The sequence below is a fragment of the Lepidochelys kempii genome, chromosome 16, assembly GCF_965140285.1.
Source record: "Lepidochelys kempii isolate rLepKem1 chromosome 16, rLepKem1.hap1, whole genome shotgun sequence".
Taxonomy (NCBI): domain Eukaryota; kingdom Metazoa; phylum Chordata; order Testudines; family Cheloniidae; genus Lepidochelys; species Lepidochelys kempii.
In genome coordinates, this window is record NC_136395.1 from 15,708,247 (window position 1) to 15,727,753 (window position 19,507).

General features: G+C 54.1%; 1 protein-coding gene across 8 annotated transcripts in view; it reads right to left on the reverse strand.

The window, feature by feature from the left end:
* CERCAM (cerebral endothelial cell adhesion molecule) overlaps nucleotides 1-19,507 on the reverse strand; it is a 38,213-nt gene that overhangs the window by 1,041 nt on the left and 17,665 nt on the right. For 4 of the 8 annotated variants that reach the window (XM_073314293.2, XM_073314291.2, XM_073314289.2 and 1 more), the window contains 12 exons: nucleotides 16,768-16,976; nucleotides 11,887-11,997; nucleotides 10,701-10,818; nucleotides 9,983-10,117; nucleotides 9,001-9,205; nucleotides 8,478-8,597; nucleotides 7,793-7,869; nucleotides 6,154-6,260; nucleotides 5,238-5,370; nucleotides 4,682-4,809; nucleotides 4,126-4,329; nucleotides 1,800-2,047 (listed from right to left, as the gene is read on the reverse strand). In XM_073314293.2, coding sequence (XP_073170394.1) covers nucleotides 1,810-2,047; nucleotides 4,126-4,329; nucleotides 4,682-4,809; nucleotides 5,238-5,370; nucleotides 6,154-6,260; nucleotides 7,793-7,869; nucleotides 8,478-8,597; nucleotides 9,001-9,205; nucleotides 9,983-10,117; nucleotides 10,701-10,818; nucleotides 11,887-11,936 — 1,515 coding nt within the window. In that variant the 5' untranslated portion in view covers nucleotides 11,937-11,997; nucleotides 16,768-16,976 and the 3' untranslated portion in view covers nucleotides 1,800-1,809. Of the gene's footprint in view, nucleotides 1-1,799; nucleotides 2,048-4,125; nucleotides 4,330-4,681; nucleotides 4,810-5,237; nucleotides 5,371-6,153; nucleotides 6,261-7,792; nucleotides 7,870-8,477; nucleotides 8,598-9,000; nucleotides 9,206-9,982; nucleotides 10,118-10,700; nucleotides 10,819-11,886; nucleotides 11,998-13,973; nucleotides 14,047-15,037; nucleotides 15,447-16,767; nucleotides 16,977-18,444; nucleotides 18,522-19,507 lie in introns of those variants that run through there. The other 4 variants (XM_073314294.2, XM_073314288.2, XM_073314287.2 and 1 more) reach the window with 4 other exon arrangements.

Genomic DNA, 19,507 nt, shown 5'->3' on the forward strand with positions numbered 1-19,507 from the left:
AGACAGCCAACAAAAGGGACAAGGTGCGAATGGGCCATGCAGACCGCCAGGTTCTACTCTGCCCCCAAAAAGGGTCCCTCGTGGTCGGGACTGAGGTTCAGTGGTGGGGATCTGCATCAGGGAAGTTTGCCCTGTTGTTACGCCTGCAGCATGTGGTCTGAGGATGGAGAGGGGACTTCAGTGTGCAGGGCTGGATCCAGCTCAGAATCCCCAAACACACACTCACCGTCTCCAGCCAGCTTAAACCAAAATGAGAACCAGAGAGCAAAGGAGGAAAGTTGCCCGCTCTTTGGGACCCAACCCTCCCCAGATGTAGCAGTCCAACGCAGCACATTCAGGCTGGAGTCTCAGCAGTTACTCTGAAGTTCCTGCTCTGTTTGGCTGATTTAAGATTCAGCCAGGGTCACCTAACAAGTCAGTGTGAAAAATAATCTCTTCCATTTCTGTGGTGCCTGCCAGCCCCAACTCTGTGCAGCCACCTCTGGGGAGGAGGGTGCCAGTTGGCTCAGAGCAGAGCAGGGGGAGAAGAGGATACATGCTGGCACGCTAAATCCCAGACCGTCCGCCTGACCCACCAAGGGCTTACCACGGAAATAAGGCACAGTTATTTTTGTTTTCAAACCTTGCCCAGTTCATTTGCTCCCAGCCTGAGGCCTTCAATTCTAGACTCCTGCCCAGAGATCATTTTCCTGCTAGCACTAAAAATGCCAGACAGTGGGACTTTGTCATGGAAATGCTGATGAGGATTAACAATTGCTGGGCTAGGTTTGGGGCAGACAAAGCATAGGGCTGCTCTGCAGTCTGGCATCATGCACTGTCTCATTTTCCAATTACAGTGCAAGCCCTGTGAAATAAACCACGCACCCACCCTCCCTAGCTAGCAGGAAGCAGATTGAGCAGTGAATGTGAAGGGAACCTTTGGGGTGCCAGGAGCAATATATTCTCCCCCTGCCACCTCCGCCCGAGGAGTTCAAAGCACTTTACAAACAATAGCTAAACATGGCCTCTCCCCCACTCTGGGAAGTAGAGGAACATCACCCCCATCTTACACATAGCGGTAAAGTGACTCGCCCACAGTCACGCAGAAAATCAGTGGCAGTCAGGAATAGAACCCAGGAATCCAGACCCACAGTCCCCTCTGCTAGCCCGTAGACAACACTGCCTCCCAAATGGACACAGCTTGTTCTGACATGACCTTCCACGGTTCAGCTTTGTATCTCCCATCCCAAGTCCTCAACCCTTGGGATGTAGAATAGGCAGCGTCTTGCTAATTCATACCCAACATCGCAGCTGGTCACATATCAGAACCCTGGGGAAGGATGGGCATTAGCCTCCTGGATACTCCTGCATACCATCTCAGGAGAGCACCTGGTACTGAGGGGAGCAGTGGGACATCACAGCTACTCCCCCAATGACAGCTCAAACAAGCTGAAGTCTTGTAATCAAAGCACAGCCTGGGAGTCAGGAATGCTGGGTTCTGTTCACCTGCCACTGACTTACTGCCCAGTTGTGGGCAAATCCAGTTCAGTGCTTTGGTTTCCTCATTTGTAAGATGATACTGACCTATCCCAGAGGAAGGGGATTGGGACACTAATTCCCGGGTGTCCACCAGGTGCTTTGAGATCAGCAGGGAAAGAAGGTGGGGAAGGGGAAAGTTGCTATTGGACACTGAAGCTGAAAGGGAGATTTCAGACATGTTTGTAGGGCAGCATTTCCTGGCAGCCAACTTCCATCCGCACAAACACGTGACTCTGGAGGTTTACACACGTGTTCTGCAGCTGTTCCCGGGCCTGGCTTACCAGCCCGATGCTAGAGCTCATCCCGGGAGGTCGAGCGGAAGGAATGGCCAGCGTTGCTTCGGGAACCCTTCAGTGTTTTCTGAGAGCCGCTCCAGTCCGTCTTCTTGGAGTCGTCATCCCAGATGGTGGACGTCTCCGTGTCGCTGAGCCACTTGGAGTCCCCAGTGTAGTGAGTGGGGTAAACCAGCAGGGGGTGCACCGAATACACCAGCAGGTCCCGGTTAGCAAAATGCTGCTTGTAATCCTTGCTAGAAAAGGGAGAGTGGAAAAATCAGTGACGCTGGGTAGGAAGGAACGCAAATGGGGGTGGAGAACAAAATCTGCACCCCTAGGGGGATGCCAGGGTGTGCCTGCAGCCTGGAGCCCCATCCCTCTAACGCTGTGTTCCTGGGCCTCGGACACCAAAGAGGTGGGACACAGCACCTGGATGGATCATCCAGAGCATTTCCTGCAGGGTATGGGAGCCAAGAACTCCAGGCAGGCTCCTAGTTCAGCGAGAGTCTGCAGGTGAGAGGAGGCCACCCATCCCCCGGCCCTGCTGGAGCAACTCAAACAGCAGCCAACGCACTTTGTTTGGCTCAGGCCGGCTGCCTAGAAACATGTTCCTCAACATCCACTGCAGAGCTAGTCTGTTCCCAGGCTCCTCGTTGAACTACAGCAAACAAGGAATCCCACGATGAGCTCACCCTGCAGGCTGCCAGGTCTGCTGGACTCCAAGAGGGGCAGGAATGGGACACTGGGCCAAGGCAGCCAGCAGCCTCCTTGTAGGGCTGATACCTCCTCTCTACTTGGGAGGCTCCCAGCAAACCCCCCCCCCGCTCCGCTCAACATCCTGAATCCCAGCACACGGTTCCTGACAGCCCTTAGGGTCACTCTGAACTGATCCATGGTGCCCCCCGCTACACCCAGGGACGATTCCTGTCACATCCACCTTCACTGCTTGCCCAAGCCCTGCCTTGTGCCACTCAGATCGAACTGGGGTCTCCGGCAGAGCAGGGCGCTCCACCGGTCCCAGTTAGGCCACAGGCTGGCCCAGAGCCAGCCAGCCTGTGCTGATGTTATTCTAGCTAGCCTGGGTCTTGGAATGGTTCCTGGTTCACACCCAGGCTTTAGTCTGTCCACCTTCCTCCTCCACCCCTTCCTTTACTCTTTTAATCCCTCTGTTTTTCCATCTCTCTCAACGCTTTCCATCCCCCCACACTTCTTCCCCCAGCCCCCCACCAGAGGTCTGCAGGAGGGGCAGGAAGTCAGCATTGGGAAACCAGGACTCCCAGCCATTGCAACAGTCTGCCTGGAATCTGAGAGCACCTAAGACAGCTGCAGAGGATGCAAGCCACATGGCCATCCTGGAGTGGCTGGGAGACGTCTGGGAGGGCGGGGGGGTTATGGCCGAGTATCCGTGGGGCTGCACGTTACGTGGGGATGAACGGGGGACACAGTGCAGAGTGGGGAGTCAGTGACCTTGTCCACATGCTGTATTTAGAGCCTGGTGTCTGTGCAAAGGGACTCTGTGATCCCCAGATGAGCATCCACGTACGCCCTCAGACATGCATGAACAGACTCCTTGGCTGTGAAAACTGCACTCTCAGGGTTTTCAGTGATCTTTGTTCTCCCGCCTCACACTCCATGTGGGATTTCACTGCTGCTGAACAGCGTCGGGTCAAGAGCCCTGGAGCCCTCTGCCTACCATGGAACACGGGCAGCGGTAGAGCAAGTGGCCCCTAGGCTGGCCTCAGCCCTGACCTGCGGGGGATGATCCATGGATGTCAGGGGGAGCGGAGTCTCCATGGCCCAGTCAGTCAGGAAGGGGCTGTGGGAGGGAGGAGCTCAGCCATGATGGTCAGACATGGGGATGTGGCTGATCCACTAGAAATGGAGCTGAAATCCTCCAAATGCATTTCACACCAGCCCTTGCTCGGCCAGCAACGACTCTGTTCTCTCAGTGCTGCACTCCCCTCCCCCACAGCTCACTGACGACCGTTTTCCACAGACCAGAGCGCAGGGACGGCTGAGGGGAATGAGCTCATGGTAACAAGATGTTTTATTTCAGCACACAAATAACGCTGGGGGGCGGAGACACACACGCTTGTTTCTTCACTTACACGGCCAAGCTGCTAACGGAGTCTGGGCTGCAAACCAGACTAGCAAACGGGTGTCACACCTGACTGGGTAGGAAAACAGAACCAAAACCCCTTCCTGGGGGCAGGGGGGAGGGAGAGGGGTTGTGCATGGACTGGAGACCCCCAGCACTGGGCTCTGCCCCTTCTCAGCCAGCACTGTGCCAGTCCCACCCCGGGATGGAGCAGCAGCCGGAGTCTATCCTTACTTTGGGTGCCTGTCATACATGATGGGCAGGAACTCGTCCACCGGCAGCATTTTGGACAGGGGTTCGGCCGCGATCAGCTTCTGGGCCCCGCGCTGGGAGATGATGTAGGCCAGGGTCCAGTAGGAATATTCAGCCACCACCAGGTTCCGCACGTCCTCCACCGGCTCCTCGTCCTCCGAGTTCACCTGCTTCCTGCCCAGGTAGCTGCGAAGGCAAAAGCAGCCCATCAGCTAAGGGAAGGAGCCAGGCCCGCAGCAATCCCAGGCAGCAGACACGCTGCAGGGGACTGGATGGCTCGAGGGGCTGGGAATGGGATAGAGACTTGTCTCCAGGCGACTGGCTCCAATCAGCCATTGGGGCGGAAAACAACGGTGCTCGGGGCTTTCGCTATCTGAAAACAGTAGCCAGCGTCAGAGGGCACTAACCCATGGGGAAGCAGGGGAGGGGTCCCCAGACCAAGGCAGGATTCAACCAGTGACAGCACCAGAAGGCAAGCTCGGGATGGGGCCAGCCCCGTCCCTTCCCCCTCCCCTGCCCCTCACTCAGTCCAACGTACATCAGGTCCCAGTCCAGCTGTGCCCACTCCAGCTCCTCCATCAGCCGTGTCAGCCGCACCTTGAAATAGGCCTCGAAGCGCACGTCATCCTCAAACACCACCGACTTCTCCAGCCCCCGTGCCACGATCTGCGGGGAGAGTCCGAGTGGCTGCTGTTAGAGGCCCTACTGCTCCCTCCTGGACCCCCTTCCCCAGGATAGCGGCACCAGTCTGGACCAGGGTTTGTTGTGAAGAACGGCCTCACAGAACAGAGGAGTGGGGCAGGGGAGACACCCCCATCCAGGGGCTGCTGCCAAGGGCACCGTGCCAGCCAGGAAGGTTGCTTGACGTGCTCCAGCAGGTAGGGCGCTGGACAGGGACTCAGGAGGGTCCCAGCTCCAACAATGGTGACCTTGGGCAAGTTGTTTCCCTTCCCTGCTTTGTCCGTTTAGACTGTAAGCTCTTTGGGGCAGGGTCTGTCTCTCACTCTGAACAATGCCCAGTGCCACGGGCCCCCTCGGTGTTAATGTAATCTCCCCCTTCCCGTTTATTTTCTTCCTTTGCCTCAGGTCTTTACCTCTTTCCAGATGTAATAATGGCTGAGGAAGCAACCAACCTCCCCCTTGGTGAGCGTCCTGCCAGAGAACGGGTCATAATATCCTGGGAGCAGATCCACACCCAGGATCTTAATGTCACTGCTGTTCAGGGCACTGGAGGGTGAGAGGCTGTGGTTAGAGAAGTGCTGCGCTGGAGAACAGGCTGTAGGGAACAATCCTGCACTGGCCAGGGGGATAGATGAGGTGGGCATGATAGATCCTCCCCATCTCTAACTCCCACTATTCTGCACCAGTCAGATCTAGTCACTTCCACTGCCCAGCACCACCCCCCTGAGGGGAGCTCTCCCACCAAGATGGGCTAGTTCCAATCTGGGGCAGGTTATTCCCTGCCTTGGGCCACTGACACTTCCTCCAACAGGGGAGTCCCTAGTGAAGGTGAGCCCTCCCCACCCCATAAGCACCTCACAGGAGGGGCCTGGCTACACCTGGTGGAGGTGGGGCTCTCCAGCCCGGCTACCTGTGGCAAGGTGCGGAGGATGCAGAGGATTTGGTGGGCTGAGCTGTGAGAAGATGGCAGGCTGAGCTTGTGTGACACTGACAGCCAGGGGCTCATGTGTAACTTTGGCTGCTGACTCTTCTTACCATGCCTGACATCTGCCTTTTGATTCCCTTGCTCAGGAGACAATCCAGCTGAGAATACACAGTGTGGTTCCGTCTCTCCACCACCAACTAGCAGAATTTCCCCTCCCCGTTCGATGTGCGGTGTCATAACGCATCCCCGACCCCAACCCAAAGCAGCAGCAAGAGCACTGAGCTTCAGCAGCAAGAAACCTGCCTGCGCCCAGCATCCAAAACCCTTCCCCCGCCATCCCCCATGAGGTACTGGCATCCCACCTGAGCTGTTGCAAAGCACGGTAAAGAGCACAGAGCACTCACCTCCCATCCACAGCATCCACCACCAGGGGGTCTATCTCCAGCTCATACAGAGAACTCAGCATCCGCTGGCGCCGGTCTGGCCTCCGCATCAGGTTAATCAGGAAAATCTAAAGAAGAATCAAATATTAAAGGGGACAGGATTAAAATTCAGAATGATTTGGACAAACTGGAGAAATGGTCTGAAGTCAATGGGATGAAATTCAATAAGAACAAATTCAAAGTACTCCACTCAGCAAGAAAAACCAGTTGCACACATACAAAATGGGAAATGACTGCTTAGGAAGGAGTACTGCAGAAAGGGATCTGGGGATCATAGTAGACAAGCTAAACATGAGTCAGTGTAACGCTGTTGCAAAAAAAGCAAACATCCTTCTGCAATGTATTAGCAGGAGTGTTGAAAGCAAGACATGAGAAGTAATTCTTCCACCTACTCTGCGCTGATTAGGCCCCAGCTAGAGTACTGTGTCCAGTTCTGGGTGCCACATTTCAAGAAAGATGTGGCCAAAGCAGAGAAAGTCCAGAGAAGAGCAACAAAAATGATTAAAGGTCTAGAAAACATGAGCTATGAGGGAAGATTGAAAAAAATTGGGTTTGTTTAGTCTGGAGAAGAGAAGACAGAGGGGACATGGTAACAGTTTTCAAGTACATAAAAGGTTGTTACAAGAAGAAGGGAGAAAAATCGTTCTCCTTAACCTCTGAGTATAGGATGAGAATCAATGGATTTAAATTGCAACAAGGGTGGGTTAGGTTGGACATTAGGGAAAAACTTCCTAACTGTCAGGGTGGTTAGGCACTGGAATAAATTGCGTAGGGAGGTTGTGGAACCTCCATCACTGGAGACTTTTAAGAGCAGGTTAGACACACACCTGTCAGGGATGGTCTAGACAATACTTCGTCCTGCCATGAGTGCAGGGGACTAGACTAGATGACCTCTCGAGTTCCCTTCCAGTCTTATGATTCCAGCCTGGGAAAGATCGGGCTAGAGACTCAGGAAAGGGGCAGGGTCTCACGCTCACCAAGGAGAGCTGCCAAGAGAAGGGGACACAGTCTATATGGGGTTCCTCCATCCAGCAGTGGGCAGGCCATTGTGCCTGAAGGGAATGGGATACCCTGGGACACAGAGGACTGACAAAGCTCTATCCCAGCTGGGCACACAGAGGGGAACAAGCTCTGCTCCATGGCAATGAGTGTGATGAAGGAAGGGCCCTAGCAGCTCTCTCCTCTTTGAAGCAATAGCAGAATCTTTCCCCAAGATGGGAGCTCAGGGGGGTCTCTGCTCATGAGACACGGCTCCTGCCAGACCTCCCTCTCCAGCCAGCCATCCTCTCCCATGAGCCAGCTCTGCACTGGGCCCCAAAGTGCTGTTCCCTGGTGTCCCAGCATGGGGGTTTAAATGGTGCAGCCACAGGCTACCAGACAAGGGATATAGGTTGAAGAGTGTCCTTCACGCAGCAGGGGTTATGCAGGCAGCCTGCTTAGCCAAGCGGGGGGATTTCACCTCACTCTGCAGCATCTCCGCTGGCCAGCCCAGCAGGAGCAGGCTCCAGAGGGTGGGGAGGTGGAGGGACAATAGGTGCCATGAGGAAGCTGTGTTGGGCAGGGAGGGGAAACATGCTCTCACTTCCGGCCAGGTGCTCACCTCATCAAAGCCCATTTTACCGAGGTGCTTGGGGCTGAGGGAAACGTGCTCAGAGGGGTACATCGGGGGGCCGTCCACTGCAAGAGACAGAGCACTTGGCTAAGATGGAGTCACTGTGCCCACAGCCCTCACTCCAAGGGCTTAGACAGAAGCAAACACCCTCAGCTGCATCACTGCCTCACCGAATACAGCTGGGTGTGTGGGCTGGGAGCTTCCTCCCCATCCCCAGGATTTGCTTCAGGATGATAGGCCAGCCCCAGCCCACACTGACAGCTCAGAAGGCTCAAGTGCTCTGAGCCCGCCAGAATGGTACAGGCTGCCTCCCCACACACACCCTGCCACAGCACCTCATGGCTGAGCTGGGCTCTTCCCCTTTCCATGGCCCGTTCAATCCTTAGGCTTTGCTGCTGTGACTCCCAGCAAGAAAGCCAGCGAGCCCCCTTATGGCGCGGATCCCGACCCGAGACCCAGCATACTTCCCTCACGTCAGCTAAGGGCGTTTGCCAAAGAGGGACCGGAAACGCTTACGCTTTGTCTGTCAACTCCTCAGACAAATAGTGTAAGCGGGTGAAACTCCACTGACTTCAGGGGAGCTGCATCTGCTGATCTGCACCCCAGGGCTAGGACCCCAGCCTGAAGCTCCCTGTCATTCCCCCAGTGCCGGCGGCTGGGGCTGAGCCCTTACCCATGGCTTCCAGGATGAGGTGCACAAAGTTGATGTGTTCGTCCTCTAGCGTCTGATGGGACTTCACCGGGACATTGATGTAACCAAACCGCTCCTGGTTACACACGTAGATCTGGACTCCTGCAAGGCAGCGGCAGCCAGAGTAACCCCAGGCCGCCAGCCCCTGCTCCCAACCCCTTCGCTGAGAGCTCTGCACACCAGCCTTCCCCGTGTTGTTCCATCCCAAAGCACAAGCCCTCGGCTCTTCCTAATGTGCCAACCAGCTCCCCCCTCCACCTGCCACCCTGCCTTGGGCAAAGAGGCTGTTTAGGGCCAGCACGGGGCAAGAGACAGCTCCTCAGGAAATGCATTGCTCTTTTACGTCCTTCAGTTCCACATCTACGTGGGGATGGATTCAGATTTCACAGTCCTCTGGCCTCGATCCCCAGACATGGGATGCCTTGAGGAGCTCCTTTCTGGGGGACCGAGTACAGCTCACTCCACGCGTCCCTCTCCCACTCTGCCCCTTCCCTCTGGCCCTCACCCGCGGCTTGGCAGGAGTAGGCGAAGACGATGATGTCGTCAAAGGGCCAGGTGTAGTTGGGGTGGGGCGGGTGGAAGGCGAGCTCGGAGGTCCCCTCTCTTCGCAGATCAAGCAGGAAGGTGGCGTACACCATGGGGACGGCGAAGCAGCCCATGAGCTGGCGGTTCTTGGTGGGGAAATAGTCTGCCGTCCTGCGGTAGTAACCCTGGGAAATACAGGGGTGAGGTAATTCCCACTGATGGGAACCAGGAGGAGCCAAAGCAGCACATCTCCCCCACCCACCACGAGCAGGCAGGGCTCCAGCATGGAGAGCTCCCTCACAGCCATGCCCTGACAGCAGTAGGCCGGGCTCCATGCCACTCTCAGACACTTCAGAGTTTCCCTCCATCCTCATCATCCAGCCTCTGCCCCAAGGAGAGACACTGGGGGGGATATTTTCCTCCCTGGCGAATCCCAGCACCCAGCAGATCACACATGTCCAGCTGAACGCAGACAGGTAGGGCTTCTAGGTTTCCTCCCAAGTCTTAAACGGGGCTTGCAGCAGAGCCCAGTCCGCATACAGCAGAGAGGGGGCGACAGAGCCCACTCGGGTTTTAGGAGACAGCAGAGCTCACATGAAGGAAGGGTGATGGGCAGGTTGGCACCAGTGGAATTTCTCGGAGGAAGCTGCAGCCCAAACTGACTGGGTGACTTAGCTACGAGACCTTAGGAGCGACTCTGGGCTGGCAGGGGTGCCCAGAAGGGCAGAGGTCGTGCTTCAAGGAAGGTTCCTCATGCAGGAACCTTACAGTTAGGCCCCTGGGCTGGAGAGGTTTTCTGGCTGTGATTAAGGGAGTTTTCCCATACCCACCCCAGGTCCATCAGGAACTGCAGAACAAGGGTAACACACCCCACTGCTTGGCAGCAGCTCCCAGGCTGAGTGACAGCCAACAGGACATCCTCCAGCACAGGGGATTCCCCCTGCCCACCCCAGGCAGCTTACCTGAGGGGTTATCCCACACCAGAAGTTGGAGTAATAGGTCTGGGAGTCCAGCATGGGGGCGATCACCGACTTGTCCTGCGAGATCAGGAACGTCAGGGTCTGATTGTTGGTCAGGATGCTGTCTGTATCGGTGAGCTAGCGTTGGAAACACAGCCCGCTCAGCGGGAGCAATACGCTGGATGCGAGGCTGCTGCTGCTCATCACAACACGTCTAAGTAGGTGAGCTAGTAGGGAGAGCGCCTGCCCAGCAACGGCCAGCCCGGGGCAGGCACGGCTCCATGCCACTCTGGGAAGCGCCAGGGTTCTCCTGCACTCTCCATCTCCAGCCACTCAGCCAGGGCGAGAAACCCTTGGAGGATACTTTCCTAGCAGGGGGCTCTCTCAGACAGCCCTGGACGTTATCTGTGGGCGATGGCCCTGGAGCATCCACCACAAAACAGAGAGGAACCAGGGCCATAAAGCTTAAATTAGGAAGATGACAGGCTTCCACAGTGGGGCCATTTCAGAGTAGGCTGCATACACCCCCGGAGAATCTGCCACAAGGAACTATCCTGCTCTGGGCCCCTGTGGGTGGGCAGAGTGACGCAACGGAACTTTCCCATCTCCGCTTTCAGTGCATCTGAAAGCTGGTCATGTTCCCCGAGGTTGGGCCTTGCAGGAGGGCTGAAACCCTTCCTGTGCTAAAGGAGGGAAGCAGGCCCAGTTAGAGTTCTCTTACCAGGAGATAATCAGCCCCCTCGGCCCGGGCAAAGCTCAGAGCTTCCTGCTTGAGCTTCATGACATGTTCATAGCGTTCGTCTGTCCAGTGCTTGGGGCCAAGTTCATCGGGGTAAGAGCTGCATCAGGCAAACAAAGAGTTAATAACCTGTCCTTGGCTGTGAACTTACAAACTCACTGGTCCTGCGCGCCTGACAGCTGAGTAGCTTGGACAGGGCAGGATCAGCTCAGTCCTGACTAAGGGCTCATCTTGACTGGGTTTGCTTAGCATGGAGTCCCACTGGGGCAGCAGGGGGAGGGATCCCTCAGTGAGGAGCCATTCAGCTTGCACTGCCCTATGTCTGTCCAGCCTGTTCATCCCACAAGCAGCCCAAGCACGTGTGGTGCGGATCAGTGCTGCCTGAACAGCCCCATGCTGGGAGGGAAGAAACATGAAACTGATTCACTAACGCAGGCTCAGGATTGGGTCAGGCCACAGTCAGCTACCCCGGCACACACATTCCCAGCGAGGAGACTGTATGGAAACAGACTCTCCCTGTCTCCCATCTGTGCGCAGGGCCTCTCGCTCCATCTGTGCATGGGGGCCTCTCGCTCCTGGAGGATCTCTCTGTGCAGTCAGCTCCAGACAGGCAAGAGCAGGACAAGACTGGAGAGAACCGAACTGGGCATGGCAGGTTTGGGTGGATCAGAACAGGATGGGCATAGACAGCAGCCGACCTGCCATGCAGTAGGCAGACCACCACAATGAAAATGGGTAGGTAACCTCAGACGCCTTCTTCAGGGTGCCACCAAAGGGCTGACAGCAGTGAAGGTGCTGGGAGAAAGCCATCCCCATTCCACCTGGAGGAGAATATCCAGGCATCCTGTCCTAAACTGGATCAGAATCACCACAGGTTAGAAGAGGATGCTAGACCCACTTCCATGCAAATACTTTTATGCCCCAAATTCAGAGCGGCAAACCACAAAGCTGCATGTAAGAAAAATGCAATGATGGGGTCTGGCAGGCTGAGTGCAGGGACAGGAGCCAGAAACTTCTGGTTCTGTTCCATCTCCAACTAACTCTCTTGTAGCCTTGGGCAAATCACTCAGCCCCTTTGTGCTTAGGTTTCTCTATACATGAAATGGACAAAACACTCTCTGGTAGGACGCATTGCTACAGCAAGGCCTCAGGTGATCATACACCTTACCTGGGCTCCTCCACTGACTTCCACTCAATGTAGTGATAGTGTTTTTCCATGGCCGTAAGCCATTCCCACAGGATCTTGGTCGTGTTGTCGATATTGTGGTCCGTTGCACACCTGAAAAATCAGAACGCAGAGGAGACATTAGCTCTCCCCCTTCTCCCAGCCCCGTTTCCTTCAGCACGTGCCTTCCAGTCTCCAGCCCCAAACCCAGCAACACAATCCTATGAAGCTGAAATGGAAACCACAGTAGCAGCTCTCAGGGAGATCCCACTCCCCAAATGCCTCCTGACCTCCAAAGCCCACATATCTGGACATCAGCGGAGAGCTACTGTACAAACAAGGATGCCAGGGAGTTGAGAAGACTCATGACCCCAGAGGGGCACAGGGTGCATGAATGAAGAAGTTGAGGGTCTCAAGCACAGGGCTGGCCTTACAGGCAGAACTGGGGAAGAAGCCTCTGACAGTGCATAGGAGCTACCAGACTGGATCAGACCAATGGTCTATCTCAGTGGTTCTCAATCAGGGGTATATGCACCCTTGTGGGTATGCAGAGGTCTTTCAGGGGGTATGTCAACTCATCTAGATTGTTGTTCTCAACCTGGGGGTCATGAGCCTCAGGGGGAGTCACAAGTGCAGGGCCGGTATTAGGGGAAGCAGGGGAAGTTTCTTCCTAACCCCATCAGAGTGTAGTTGATTCATGCCCTGCAGCATGAGGGTTTAAATCCAATTTTTAAATTTCATCTGATATACGTGGATAAGAACATAAGAACGGCCAGACTGGGTCAGATCAAAGGTCCATCTAGCTCAGTATCCTGTCTGCTGACAATGGCCAATGCCAGGTGCCCCAAAGGGAATGAACAGAACAGGGAATCATCAAGTGGTCCATCCCATCACCCATTCCCAGCTTGGATGTTCTTATCCATAGAAAAGCAGGTTCTTCCCAAAGGGCTCTCAGCTGAGTGGGAGAATTCCATGGAACTGGCTAGGATCACCACCTGTATTCATGGGCAGCGGCAACATGAGACTGACTGGGACTGCGGAATATTAAGGGGCAGGGCTCCGCCTAACAGCATGCCAACAATGCTCTGCAAAGGAATTTTGAATGTGAAACTGGTTCCCTGCTTTCCTTTGTCATAAATATACCAGAGCCACTTGTCCAAAAACACCCTGTTTCTGCATGGAGTGTTGTCTAATGGCTAGTGCAGGGAGGTAAGGATCAGAACTCCTGGGTTCTAATCCCAGCTCTGCAGACAAGTCATTTACCCTCTGCGTGCCTCAGTCTCCCCACCTGTCAAACGGGAATTTTGCCACCTCTGTAAGCGCAAGGCAATAGATTGATTTACCAGTTTTCTAATATGGACCAGATGGGTCAAATTCATCACCGGTGTAACTGTATGGGCCTCAGGAATAAATTTAGCCCAGGATGTTCCTATCCAGGCATAGATGAGCTTAAACCCCCTTGTGAACTCTGCTTTCACCCTGGAGCCACGGTGATCCCTTTAAAAGGAGACACACGAGCAACCCTGGCACAAACACTGGCTGCTGCGCTATAAATATCTCCCGGGTATGCTGGCACCAGCAAAGACAGCAAGCAGGAATCTTTTGGAGAATTAACATGTAATTTTAAGCACTCTGCTATTGGGAAAGGGAACGTGAAGGGATAATTCCTTCCAAACTGCAGACTCCCTGACTAGCACTAAAGAGGCACACACACTGCCCTGCCTGGGCCAGGGCAGCCACCAAACACAAAGGCTCATTTGTCTTCAGACCAGGCTCTTCCCAACTTGTAATTAGCCGTTCTCCTCCTTTACTTTTTCCCCGTTGCTCTGTGCAGGGCTGGGGGATGCACACACTGCCTACGGCCGCCTTTCCCAGCTTTGTTTTCAGCCCCGCCTTAGTGCCATGCTCACAATAACACCCCTAGGACGTGGCCTGGATTCAGTGGGGAGGCCTGTTCCAACCGAGATGGGGGAAAGCGACGAATGTCATGTATCGTGGCCTAGCACAGGTTGGGGCTGGACAAGCAGGGCATAGACGTAATGTAAGTCAGCAGGGCAGGGCAGAGCGGAGCAGACCAGCCAATTACTCACCATCCCCCTCCCGCTCTTCTCACCCATGCTGCTCTCCTCTAGCCTTTCCTCTCACATACTTTCTGGTGCAAGTGAAACAGTGAGAAATTAAAAAAAAAAAAAGCTTTTTGGAAATGCCAGCCTCAGGCCCTGCCAGCAACGCCGGGCAGAGAGGAGTCTTTGCCCCCATGGTCCCGATCACAGCTAAAGGACAACGCTCCCCTCCACCCCCACCCAATGTCTGACACTGCACAAGGACGGAGACCCCATTCATCGAGATCCGAGCACAAGGCAGTGACTTGTAAAGGGCGACCTCAGCTCCCCCAGGACCAATGTGCTTGCACCCACTCTGCAGCACCTCCTACTGGGAAAGACTGGGACTGGAGTCTCCTCTCACCCCCTCTGTTATTCTGTGCTGGGAATTCCAAACACACGAGTCAAACCACAGGGAAAACCGTAAGTCTCGGAGATGGAAAAAGGTAAGGAGAGACGTCTCGCCCAGCTCCCGCTGCAGCCTGGATTGCTGGCTAGCAGACTCCTCATCTGGATCTCTAGCAGGGCATGTCTGCTGCCAACAGACGTGCACATATGGTAAAGATGCTCTTTACCATGATTAGACTCCGGAGGTAATAGTTCCGACAAGCTCATGTGAGAGGCTGTCAGACACGTCTGCGGGGGCTGCGAGGGGCAGTGCGAGCAGATGGGATGCGGTGCCCAGCTGCAGACACCCGTATCTCACAGTATGCACAGGAGGGTGAGGGGGCTTTTAACCTCCAAGCGCAGGGGGAGAACATCCCCCTCGGGTAGTATGGAAGAGTGTCCTGCCCCACTGCCCAGCGTCCCTTTACATCGGGGAGGGAGGGGTTCCCCCATCTGGCAGTGCCCTTGACTAAGAGGACAGCCACGAGATGGCACCCATCCTGCACAGGCATATCCCCCTCCACCCCCTGTCCCGGCTGCCCCCTGCAGCACCAGGCTGCCCTTCCTCGCCCTGGCACTAACCCCTTTAGGGTCTGGGGGGGGCACCCCCGGAATCTTGCCCTCCCCGGGGAGGCCCGGCGCCCCCTGAGCCGAGCAGCCCTTACCAGATAGAGATGCGCTCCTTGGGGTAGTCCAGGCGCTCCAAGGCCCCCAGGTAATGGGGCAGCGAGTGCTCCGAGTTGCGGGCCAGGATGGCGATCACCACGGTGGGCAGCTCCTGCTGCTGCCCGGCTGGGCTCCCCCCTTCCCCCTCCAGCCCGGGGCAGCCCCTCAGCAGCAGGAGCAGGGCGCAGCGCAGCAGAGCAGCGTGGGGGCGCATGTCCGGAGGCAGCGGCTGCAACAGTGGGGAGCGGCAGGGGAGCGGGGCTGGGAGCGGGGCGGAGAAGGGGGCGGGGGGAGAGAGGGGCCGGGCTGGGAATCAGCGACGGGAGGGCGGGGAGGGGAGAGGGGGATGCCCACAGTGGGGAAGGGACGGTGCCTGGTAGCTCTGGGGCTCTGCCCTGCAGATCAAATCCTGGTGCCACCCAGCTCACCTCCAGAATTGCCCCCCCCCTTGCTCAGGGCGTGCTCCACCCCACCCCCCTTGCTCAGGGCGTGCACCCCTGTGCTGGCGCTTCGTGCTCCAGCTGGGCCTCCAGTATCAGTTCAGATCTCCAGCAAGGGCTGGCTGACAGCCAAGGGGCAGGAATTACTGTGTGTTGATACTGCCATAGGGCCCCCGAGTGGTAGCCAGGGAGCACGACTCCAATGCACAGACCACCCCGCTCTCCTCCCAAGAGCGCCCCACTATGCCCCCTGTGCTGGGATGTGAGGGAGGGCTGGCTCCCCGACCCTTTCCCTGCTGGGGACTCCCCTGCCTTGGGTGGATCCCCAGGGTAGGGCCCTCACAGTCCCTTTAGTCCTGCAAATCGGCATGAAGGGGCCCATGGAGCACCAGGCTATGACCCCTCGAGTACCAGGCTTCCACCCCCTGGGAACAGGGGCAACTTTAGTAGGAAAATTATGACCTTGGCATTTTAAAAACTAGACCAGTCAAGACATTTTGAGAATGCCCCTTAAGGCACAATACTTGGTTAGCTGAGGGTGGGCTGGCTGGGATCTGACTTTTCTTCTCTCACAGCTATGACTCTTGTGACTCCAGAAGTTTTGCCTGCAAGAAAGCCCAGATTTCACAGAAAGCTGGGGCGGTGGAATGTGCCTTTTCTTCCCTTTAGTCTGGTGTTGCAGATGCAGCAGACTTGCATCTTTCTCTAGCGACAGCGGCCAACGCAAACACCCCTCTTGCCTCCTGAGAGCTGGGCAAGTAGCAGGAGCAATGAGTCACATCTGCTTCTGAGAATCCAGAACCACACTGTGTGAATGCGACTGAATCAAGTGTCCCCTTTTCCCTCAAGCATCCATGCAAGCCACACTTCATTCACAGAACCAGCGTTTGCAGAGAGCAAATTCCAGGCCCATTGCCAAGAGCCGATTAATTGCAAAATAATATTGATTTCAATTCATGACAAAAACAAAATTCGTTTGGGGGCCAAACGGTTCATCCAATCATAGAACAGAAATTACCCCACATGACTCTGATGCCCAATCACACAACTCAAAGGGATGTTTGTGGTGCATACTTGGCCAATGATCCACTGGCTTTAATGTATGTGGCAAACACTTTTATATGACAAACAGATCTATAAGTAACGTGGTCTGCCCCCAGACCATTTGCAAGCTGGAAAAGGAGCTAAATCTGCCAAATAAATAACTTTTCCTAACAATTCAGTTAGTTCTACCTAGAGACCATCCCCAGTGTCATACTGCAGCCCAAAAGTAGTTACCTCTACCATACCTGCCCTACTGATCACGAGGGGTTTGAGGGACCCAGCTATCCAGAAAGATTAGGCGGATGCCTTCCATCCTTGCTCATCACAGCTGCTGCAAAACCTGCCCAGACAGCTGTGTTTGACCTTCTGGGACATCTGAAGGGGGATAAACAGAAACCAATGGGGAAGGGGAGGAAAATCTCATGACAACAGTCAAGCCAGCAAGACACAGAACCTGGAAGGAAAAACAGAGAAGGGGTGTGAGGAAATAACATTTGTGCCTTTCAGGAAATCCTGACATTCCTCAAGCACTAAAGAAAACCACATTTACATCAAGGCTAAGTATTACCTCGGAGTATGAAAGACAGCATATAAAACCTCCACCCCCAGCATGGGTCATCAGCTGTGTCTGTGAGGGTGACCGGATGGCCCGATATTAGGGACTTTGTCTTATATACAAAGCTATACCCCAACCCCAGGGCGGAAAAGGTGTCCCGATTTTTCACACTTGCTATCTGGTCACCCTAATGTCTGCACGTGGGACTTTCAGCACTGCCCCACCAACCTCTACCACTTAAGCTAAAGAAGCAATTCAGTTGGCTGGTAGCAGTAGTAAACTGTTATCTTCTAGTGGATCAGCCACAACAGAGGGACATACCACACACTCTTCCAGTCAGTCACATGTAGAAACAGCCTCTGCCTCTCTCTTCTCTACACAGCAGGCTTCAATTCTATATCCTGGCTGATGTGTGTTGGACTGGTGAGCATTTAGAGAAGGGCTGGATCGTTTATTCAGAGAGCACCAGAGTAGAGAGCGCTGTTCCTCCTACAAACCTACCCCAGTCCTCCCTAGGAACAGGAGGATCAAGAACTCTGATAAATAACCAAACTCTCTGTAGCAAGAGAGAGTATTCTGGAAGTTCCAGACCCCAGCCAGCAACTCAGAGACCCAAAGGAAGTTCTATAATCTGGGAGCATGAAATGAACGCACAACACATTTGGAACAAACAGAAAGTACAGCTTGACAGCATGAAATCAGCCTGCTAAGTTCACTGCTCCATGGAGGCAAATACAATCGCTAGTTGTTTTTTTTGTTTGTTTGGTTTTTAAACAAGGAGTTAGATTCCCTATCCTTTTTTTCTGGTATAAGGTTCTTCAATAATCTGGCCCCACAGTATAACAGGCTGAGCCACTCCTTGGGTTAGTCAAATGACAGAACTCCAAATCAGGTAACCTGAGCTCTATCCCCACTGATGCACAGTATAAACTTGGACAAATTAATTCAGCTTTGTGCCTCAGTTTCCCTGTCTGTAACTGGAGATTAATAATTACAGGCCTCACAGGAGGATTGAGAGTCTGAGTTCACAATGTTTGCAGAGCCCTTTAAGGGCCACATGTGGAAGATGCTATAGGCAAATTAAGTATTAATTATTATTATTATTATTAATTGTCCCCTAGTTCAGTGTCTATCATTGGAGTTTGGAGGTGGATGGGTTCTGCCTCCTCTTTCTATCTTGCAAATGTTGGCAGGTGTGGAACTGAAGAGGGTATAGTGGTACATGAGGGGAGAATTACAACATCTGTGCTGTGCTCAGAGTGACTTTTAGGACCACTGCCAATTTATGCCTCCTGGTGACCATGGGACCATTGCCAGACTTCAGCACAAAACACCCCAGCTCATCTCCAATCTCATAGAGACGCACCTGTCGCGGACACGTATAGTTTGGAGTGATCTGGGGAAATGAGAGAAGACAGAGGGCTGTGTCCAAGGGATCCATCTCCTTGATGATCTAGCACAGAAGGCTTTGAGCATGCCAGCTTCTGAACTGCCGAGTCGTTCTCTAAGCCTGATGCTCTGCACCTTGAACAGCAGCAGTTTTGTGGTGTATTTACACCCATGAAATCCTTCCCGGGGACCATTTCTTTTTCCATCAGCAATCTGCTGCCATCTAGTGGTAAATGAGTTTAGCTCTCATTCAAGAGGCACACAGTAGACATTTCAGAGTGGTAGCGGTGTTAGCCTGTATCAGCAAAAACGAGGATTCCTTATGGCACCTTAAAGACTAACAAATTTATTTGGGCATAAGCTTTCGTGGGCTAGAACCCACTTCATCAGATGCATGGAGTGGAAAATACAGGTGCAGGTATAAATACATGAAAACATGTGAGTTGCCTTACCAAGTGTGAGGTCAGTCTAAGGAGACAATTCAGTTGACAGGCAGATACCAAATTCATCCCTGGGGCAACTCCACTGACTGGGTCAAGCATGGGGTGAACTTGGCCTGTTCTCTACAATTCAGGTCAGCAGGGGCCTCAGGCATGGCAGAGATTATGAAATGGTTCAGGGCATAATTGCTGAGTTAAGCCAAGAAGCTCTCCTCGCCTGCAGGTTTTCTTAGGCCATTTGGAGCAGGTGGGGTCTCATGTCATGCCAGGATAAGGCAGCTGTTGGGTACAGCCAAGAGCCCTCTGCATAGAAAGCAATGAGTCTGCTTTAAACCGGAGCGTAGTCAGAGGTTTGAAGGGCCTAGGTCAGAGATACTCAGACTGCAGCTCGTGAGCCACAAGTGGCTCTTGAATGTGTCTCCTGCGGCTCTTTGCAGCCCATGATATTAAAATACTGTGGGATTTAATTATTAATCAGTCTAAGTTATTAACCAATCAAATGAAGTTGATAAAATACTTGGTCAGTCATTTTGCTGTGAGAATATACCTACACACACAAATTCTCACAGCAAAATGACTGGCCAATCTAATCTTTAAACA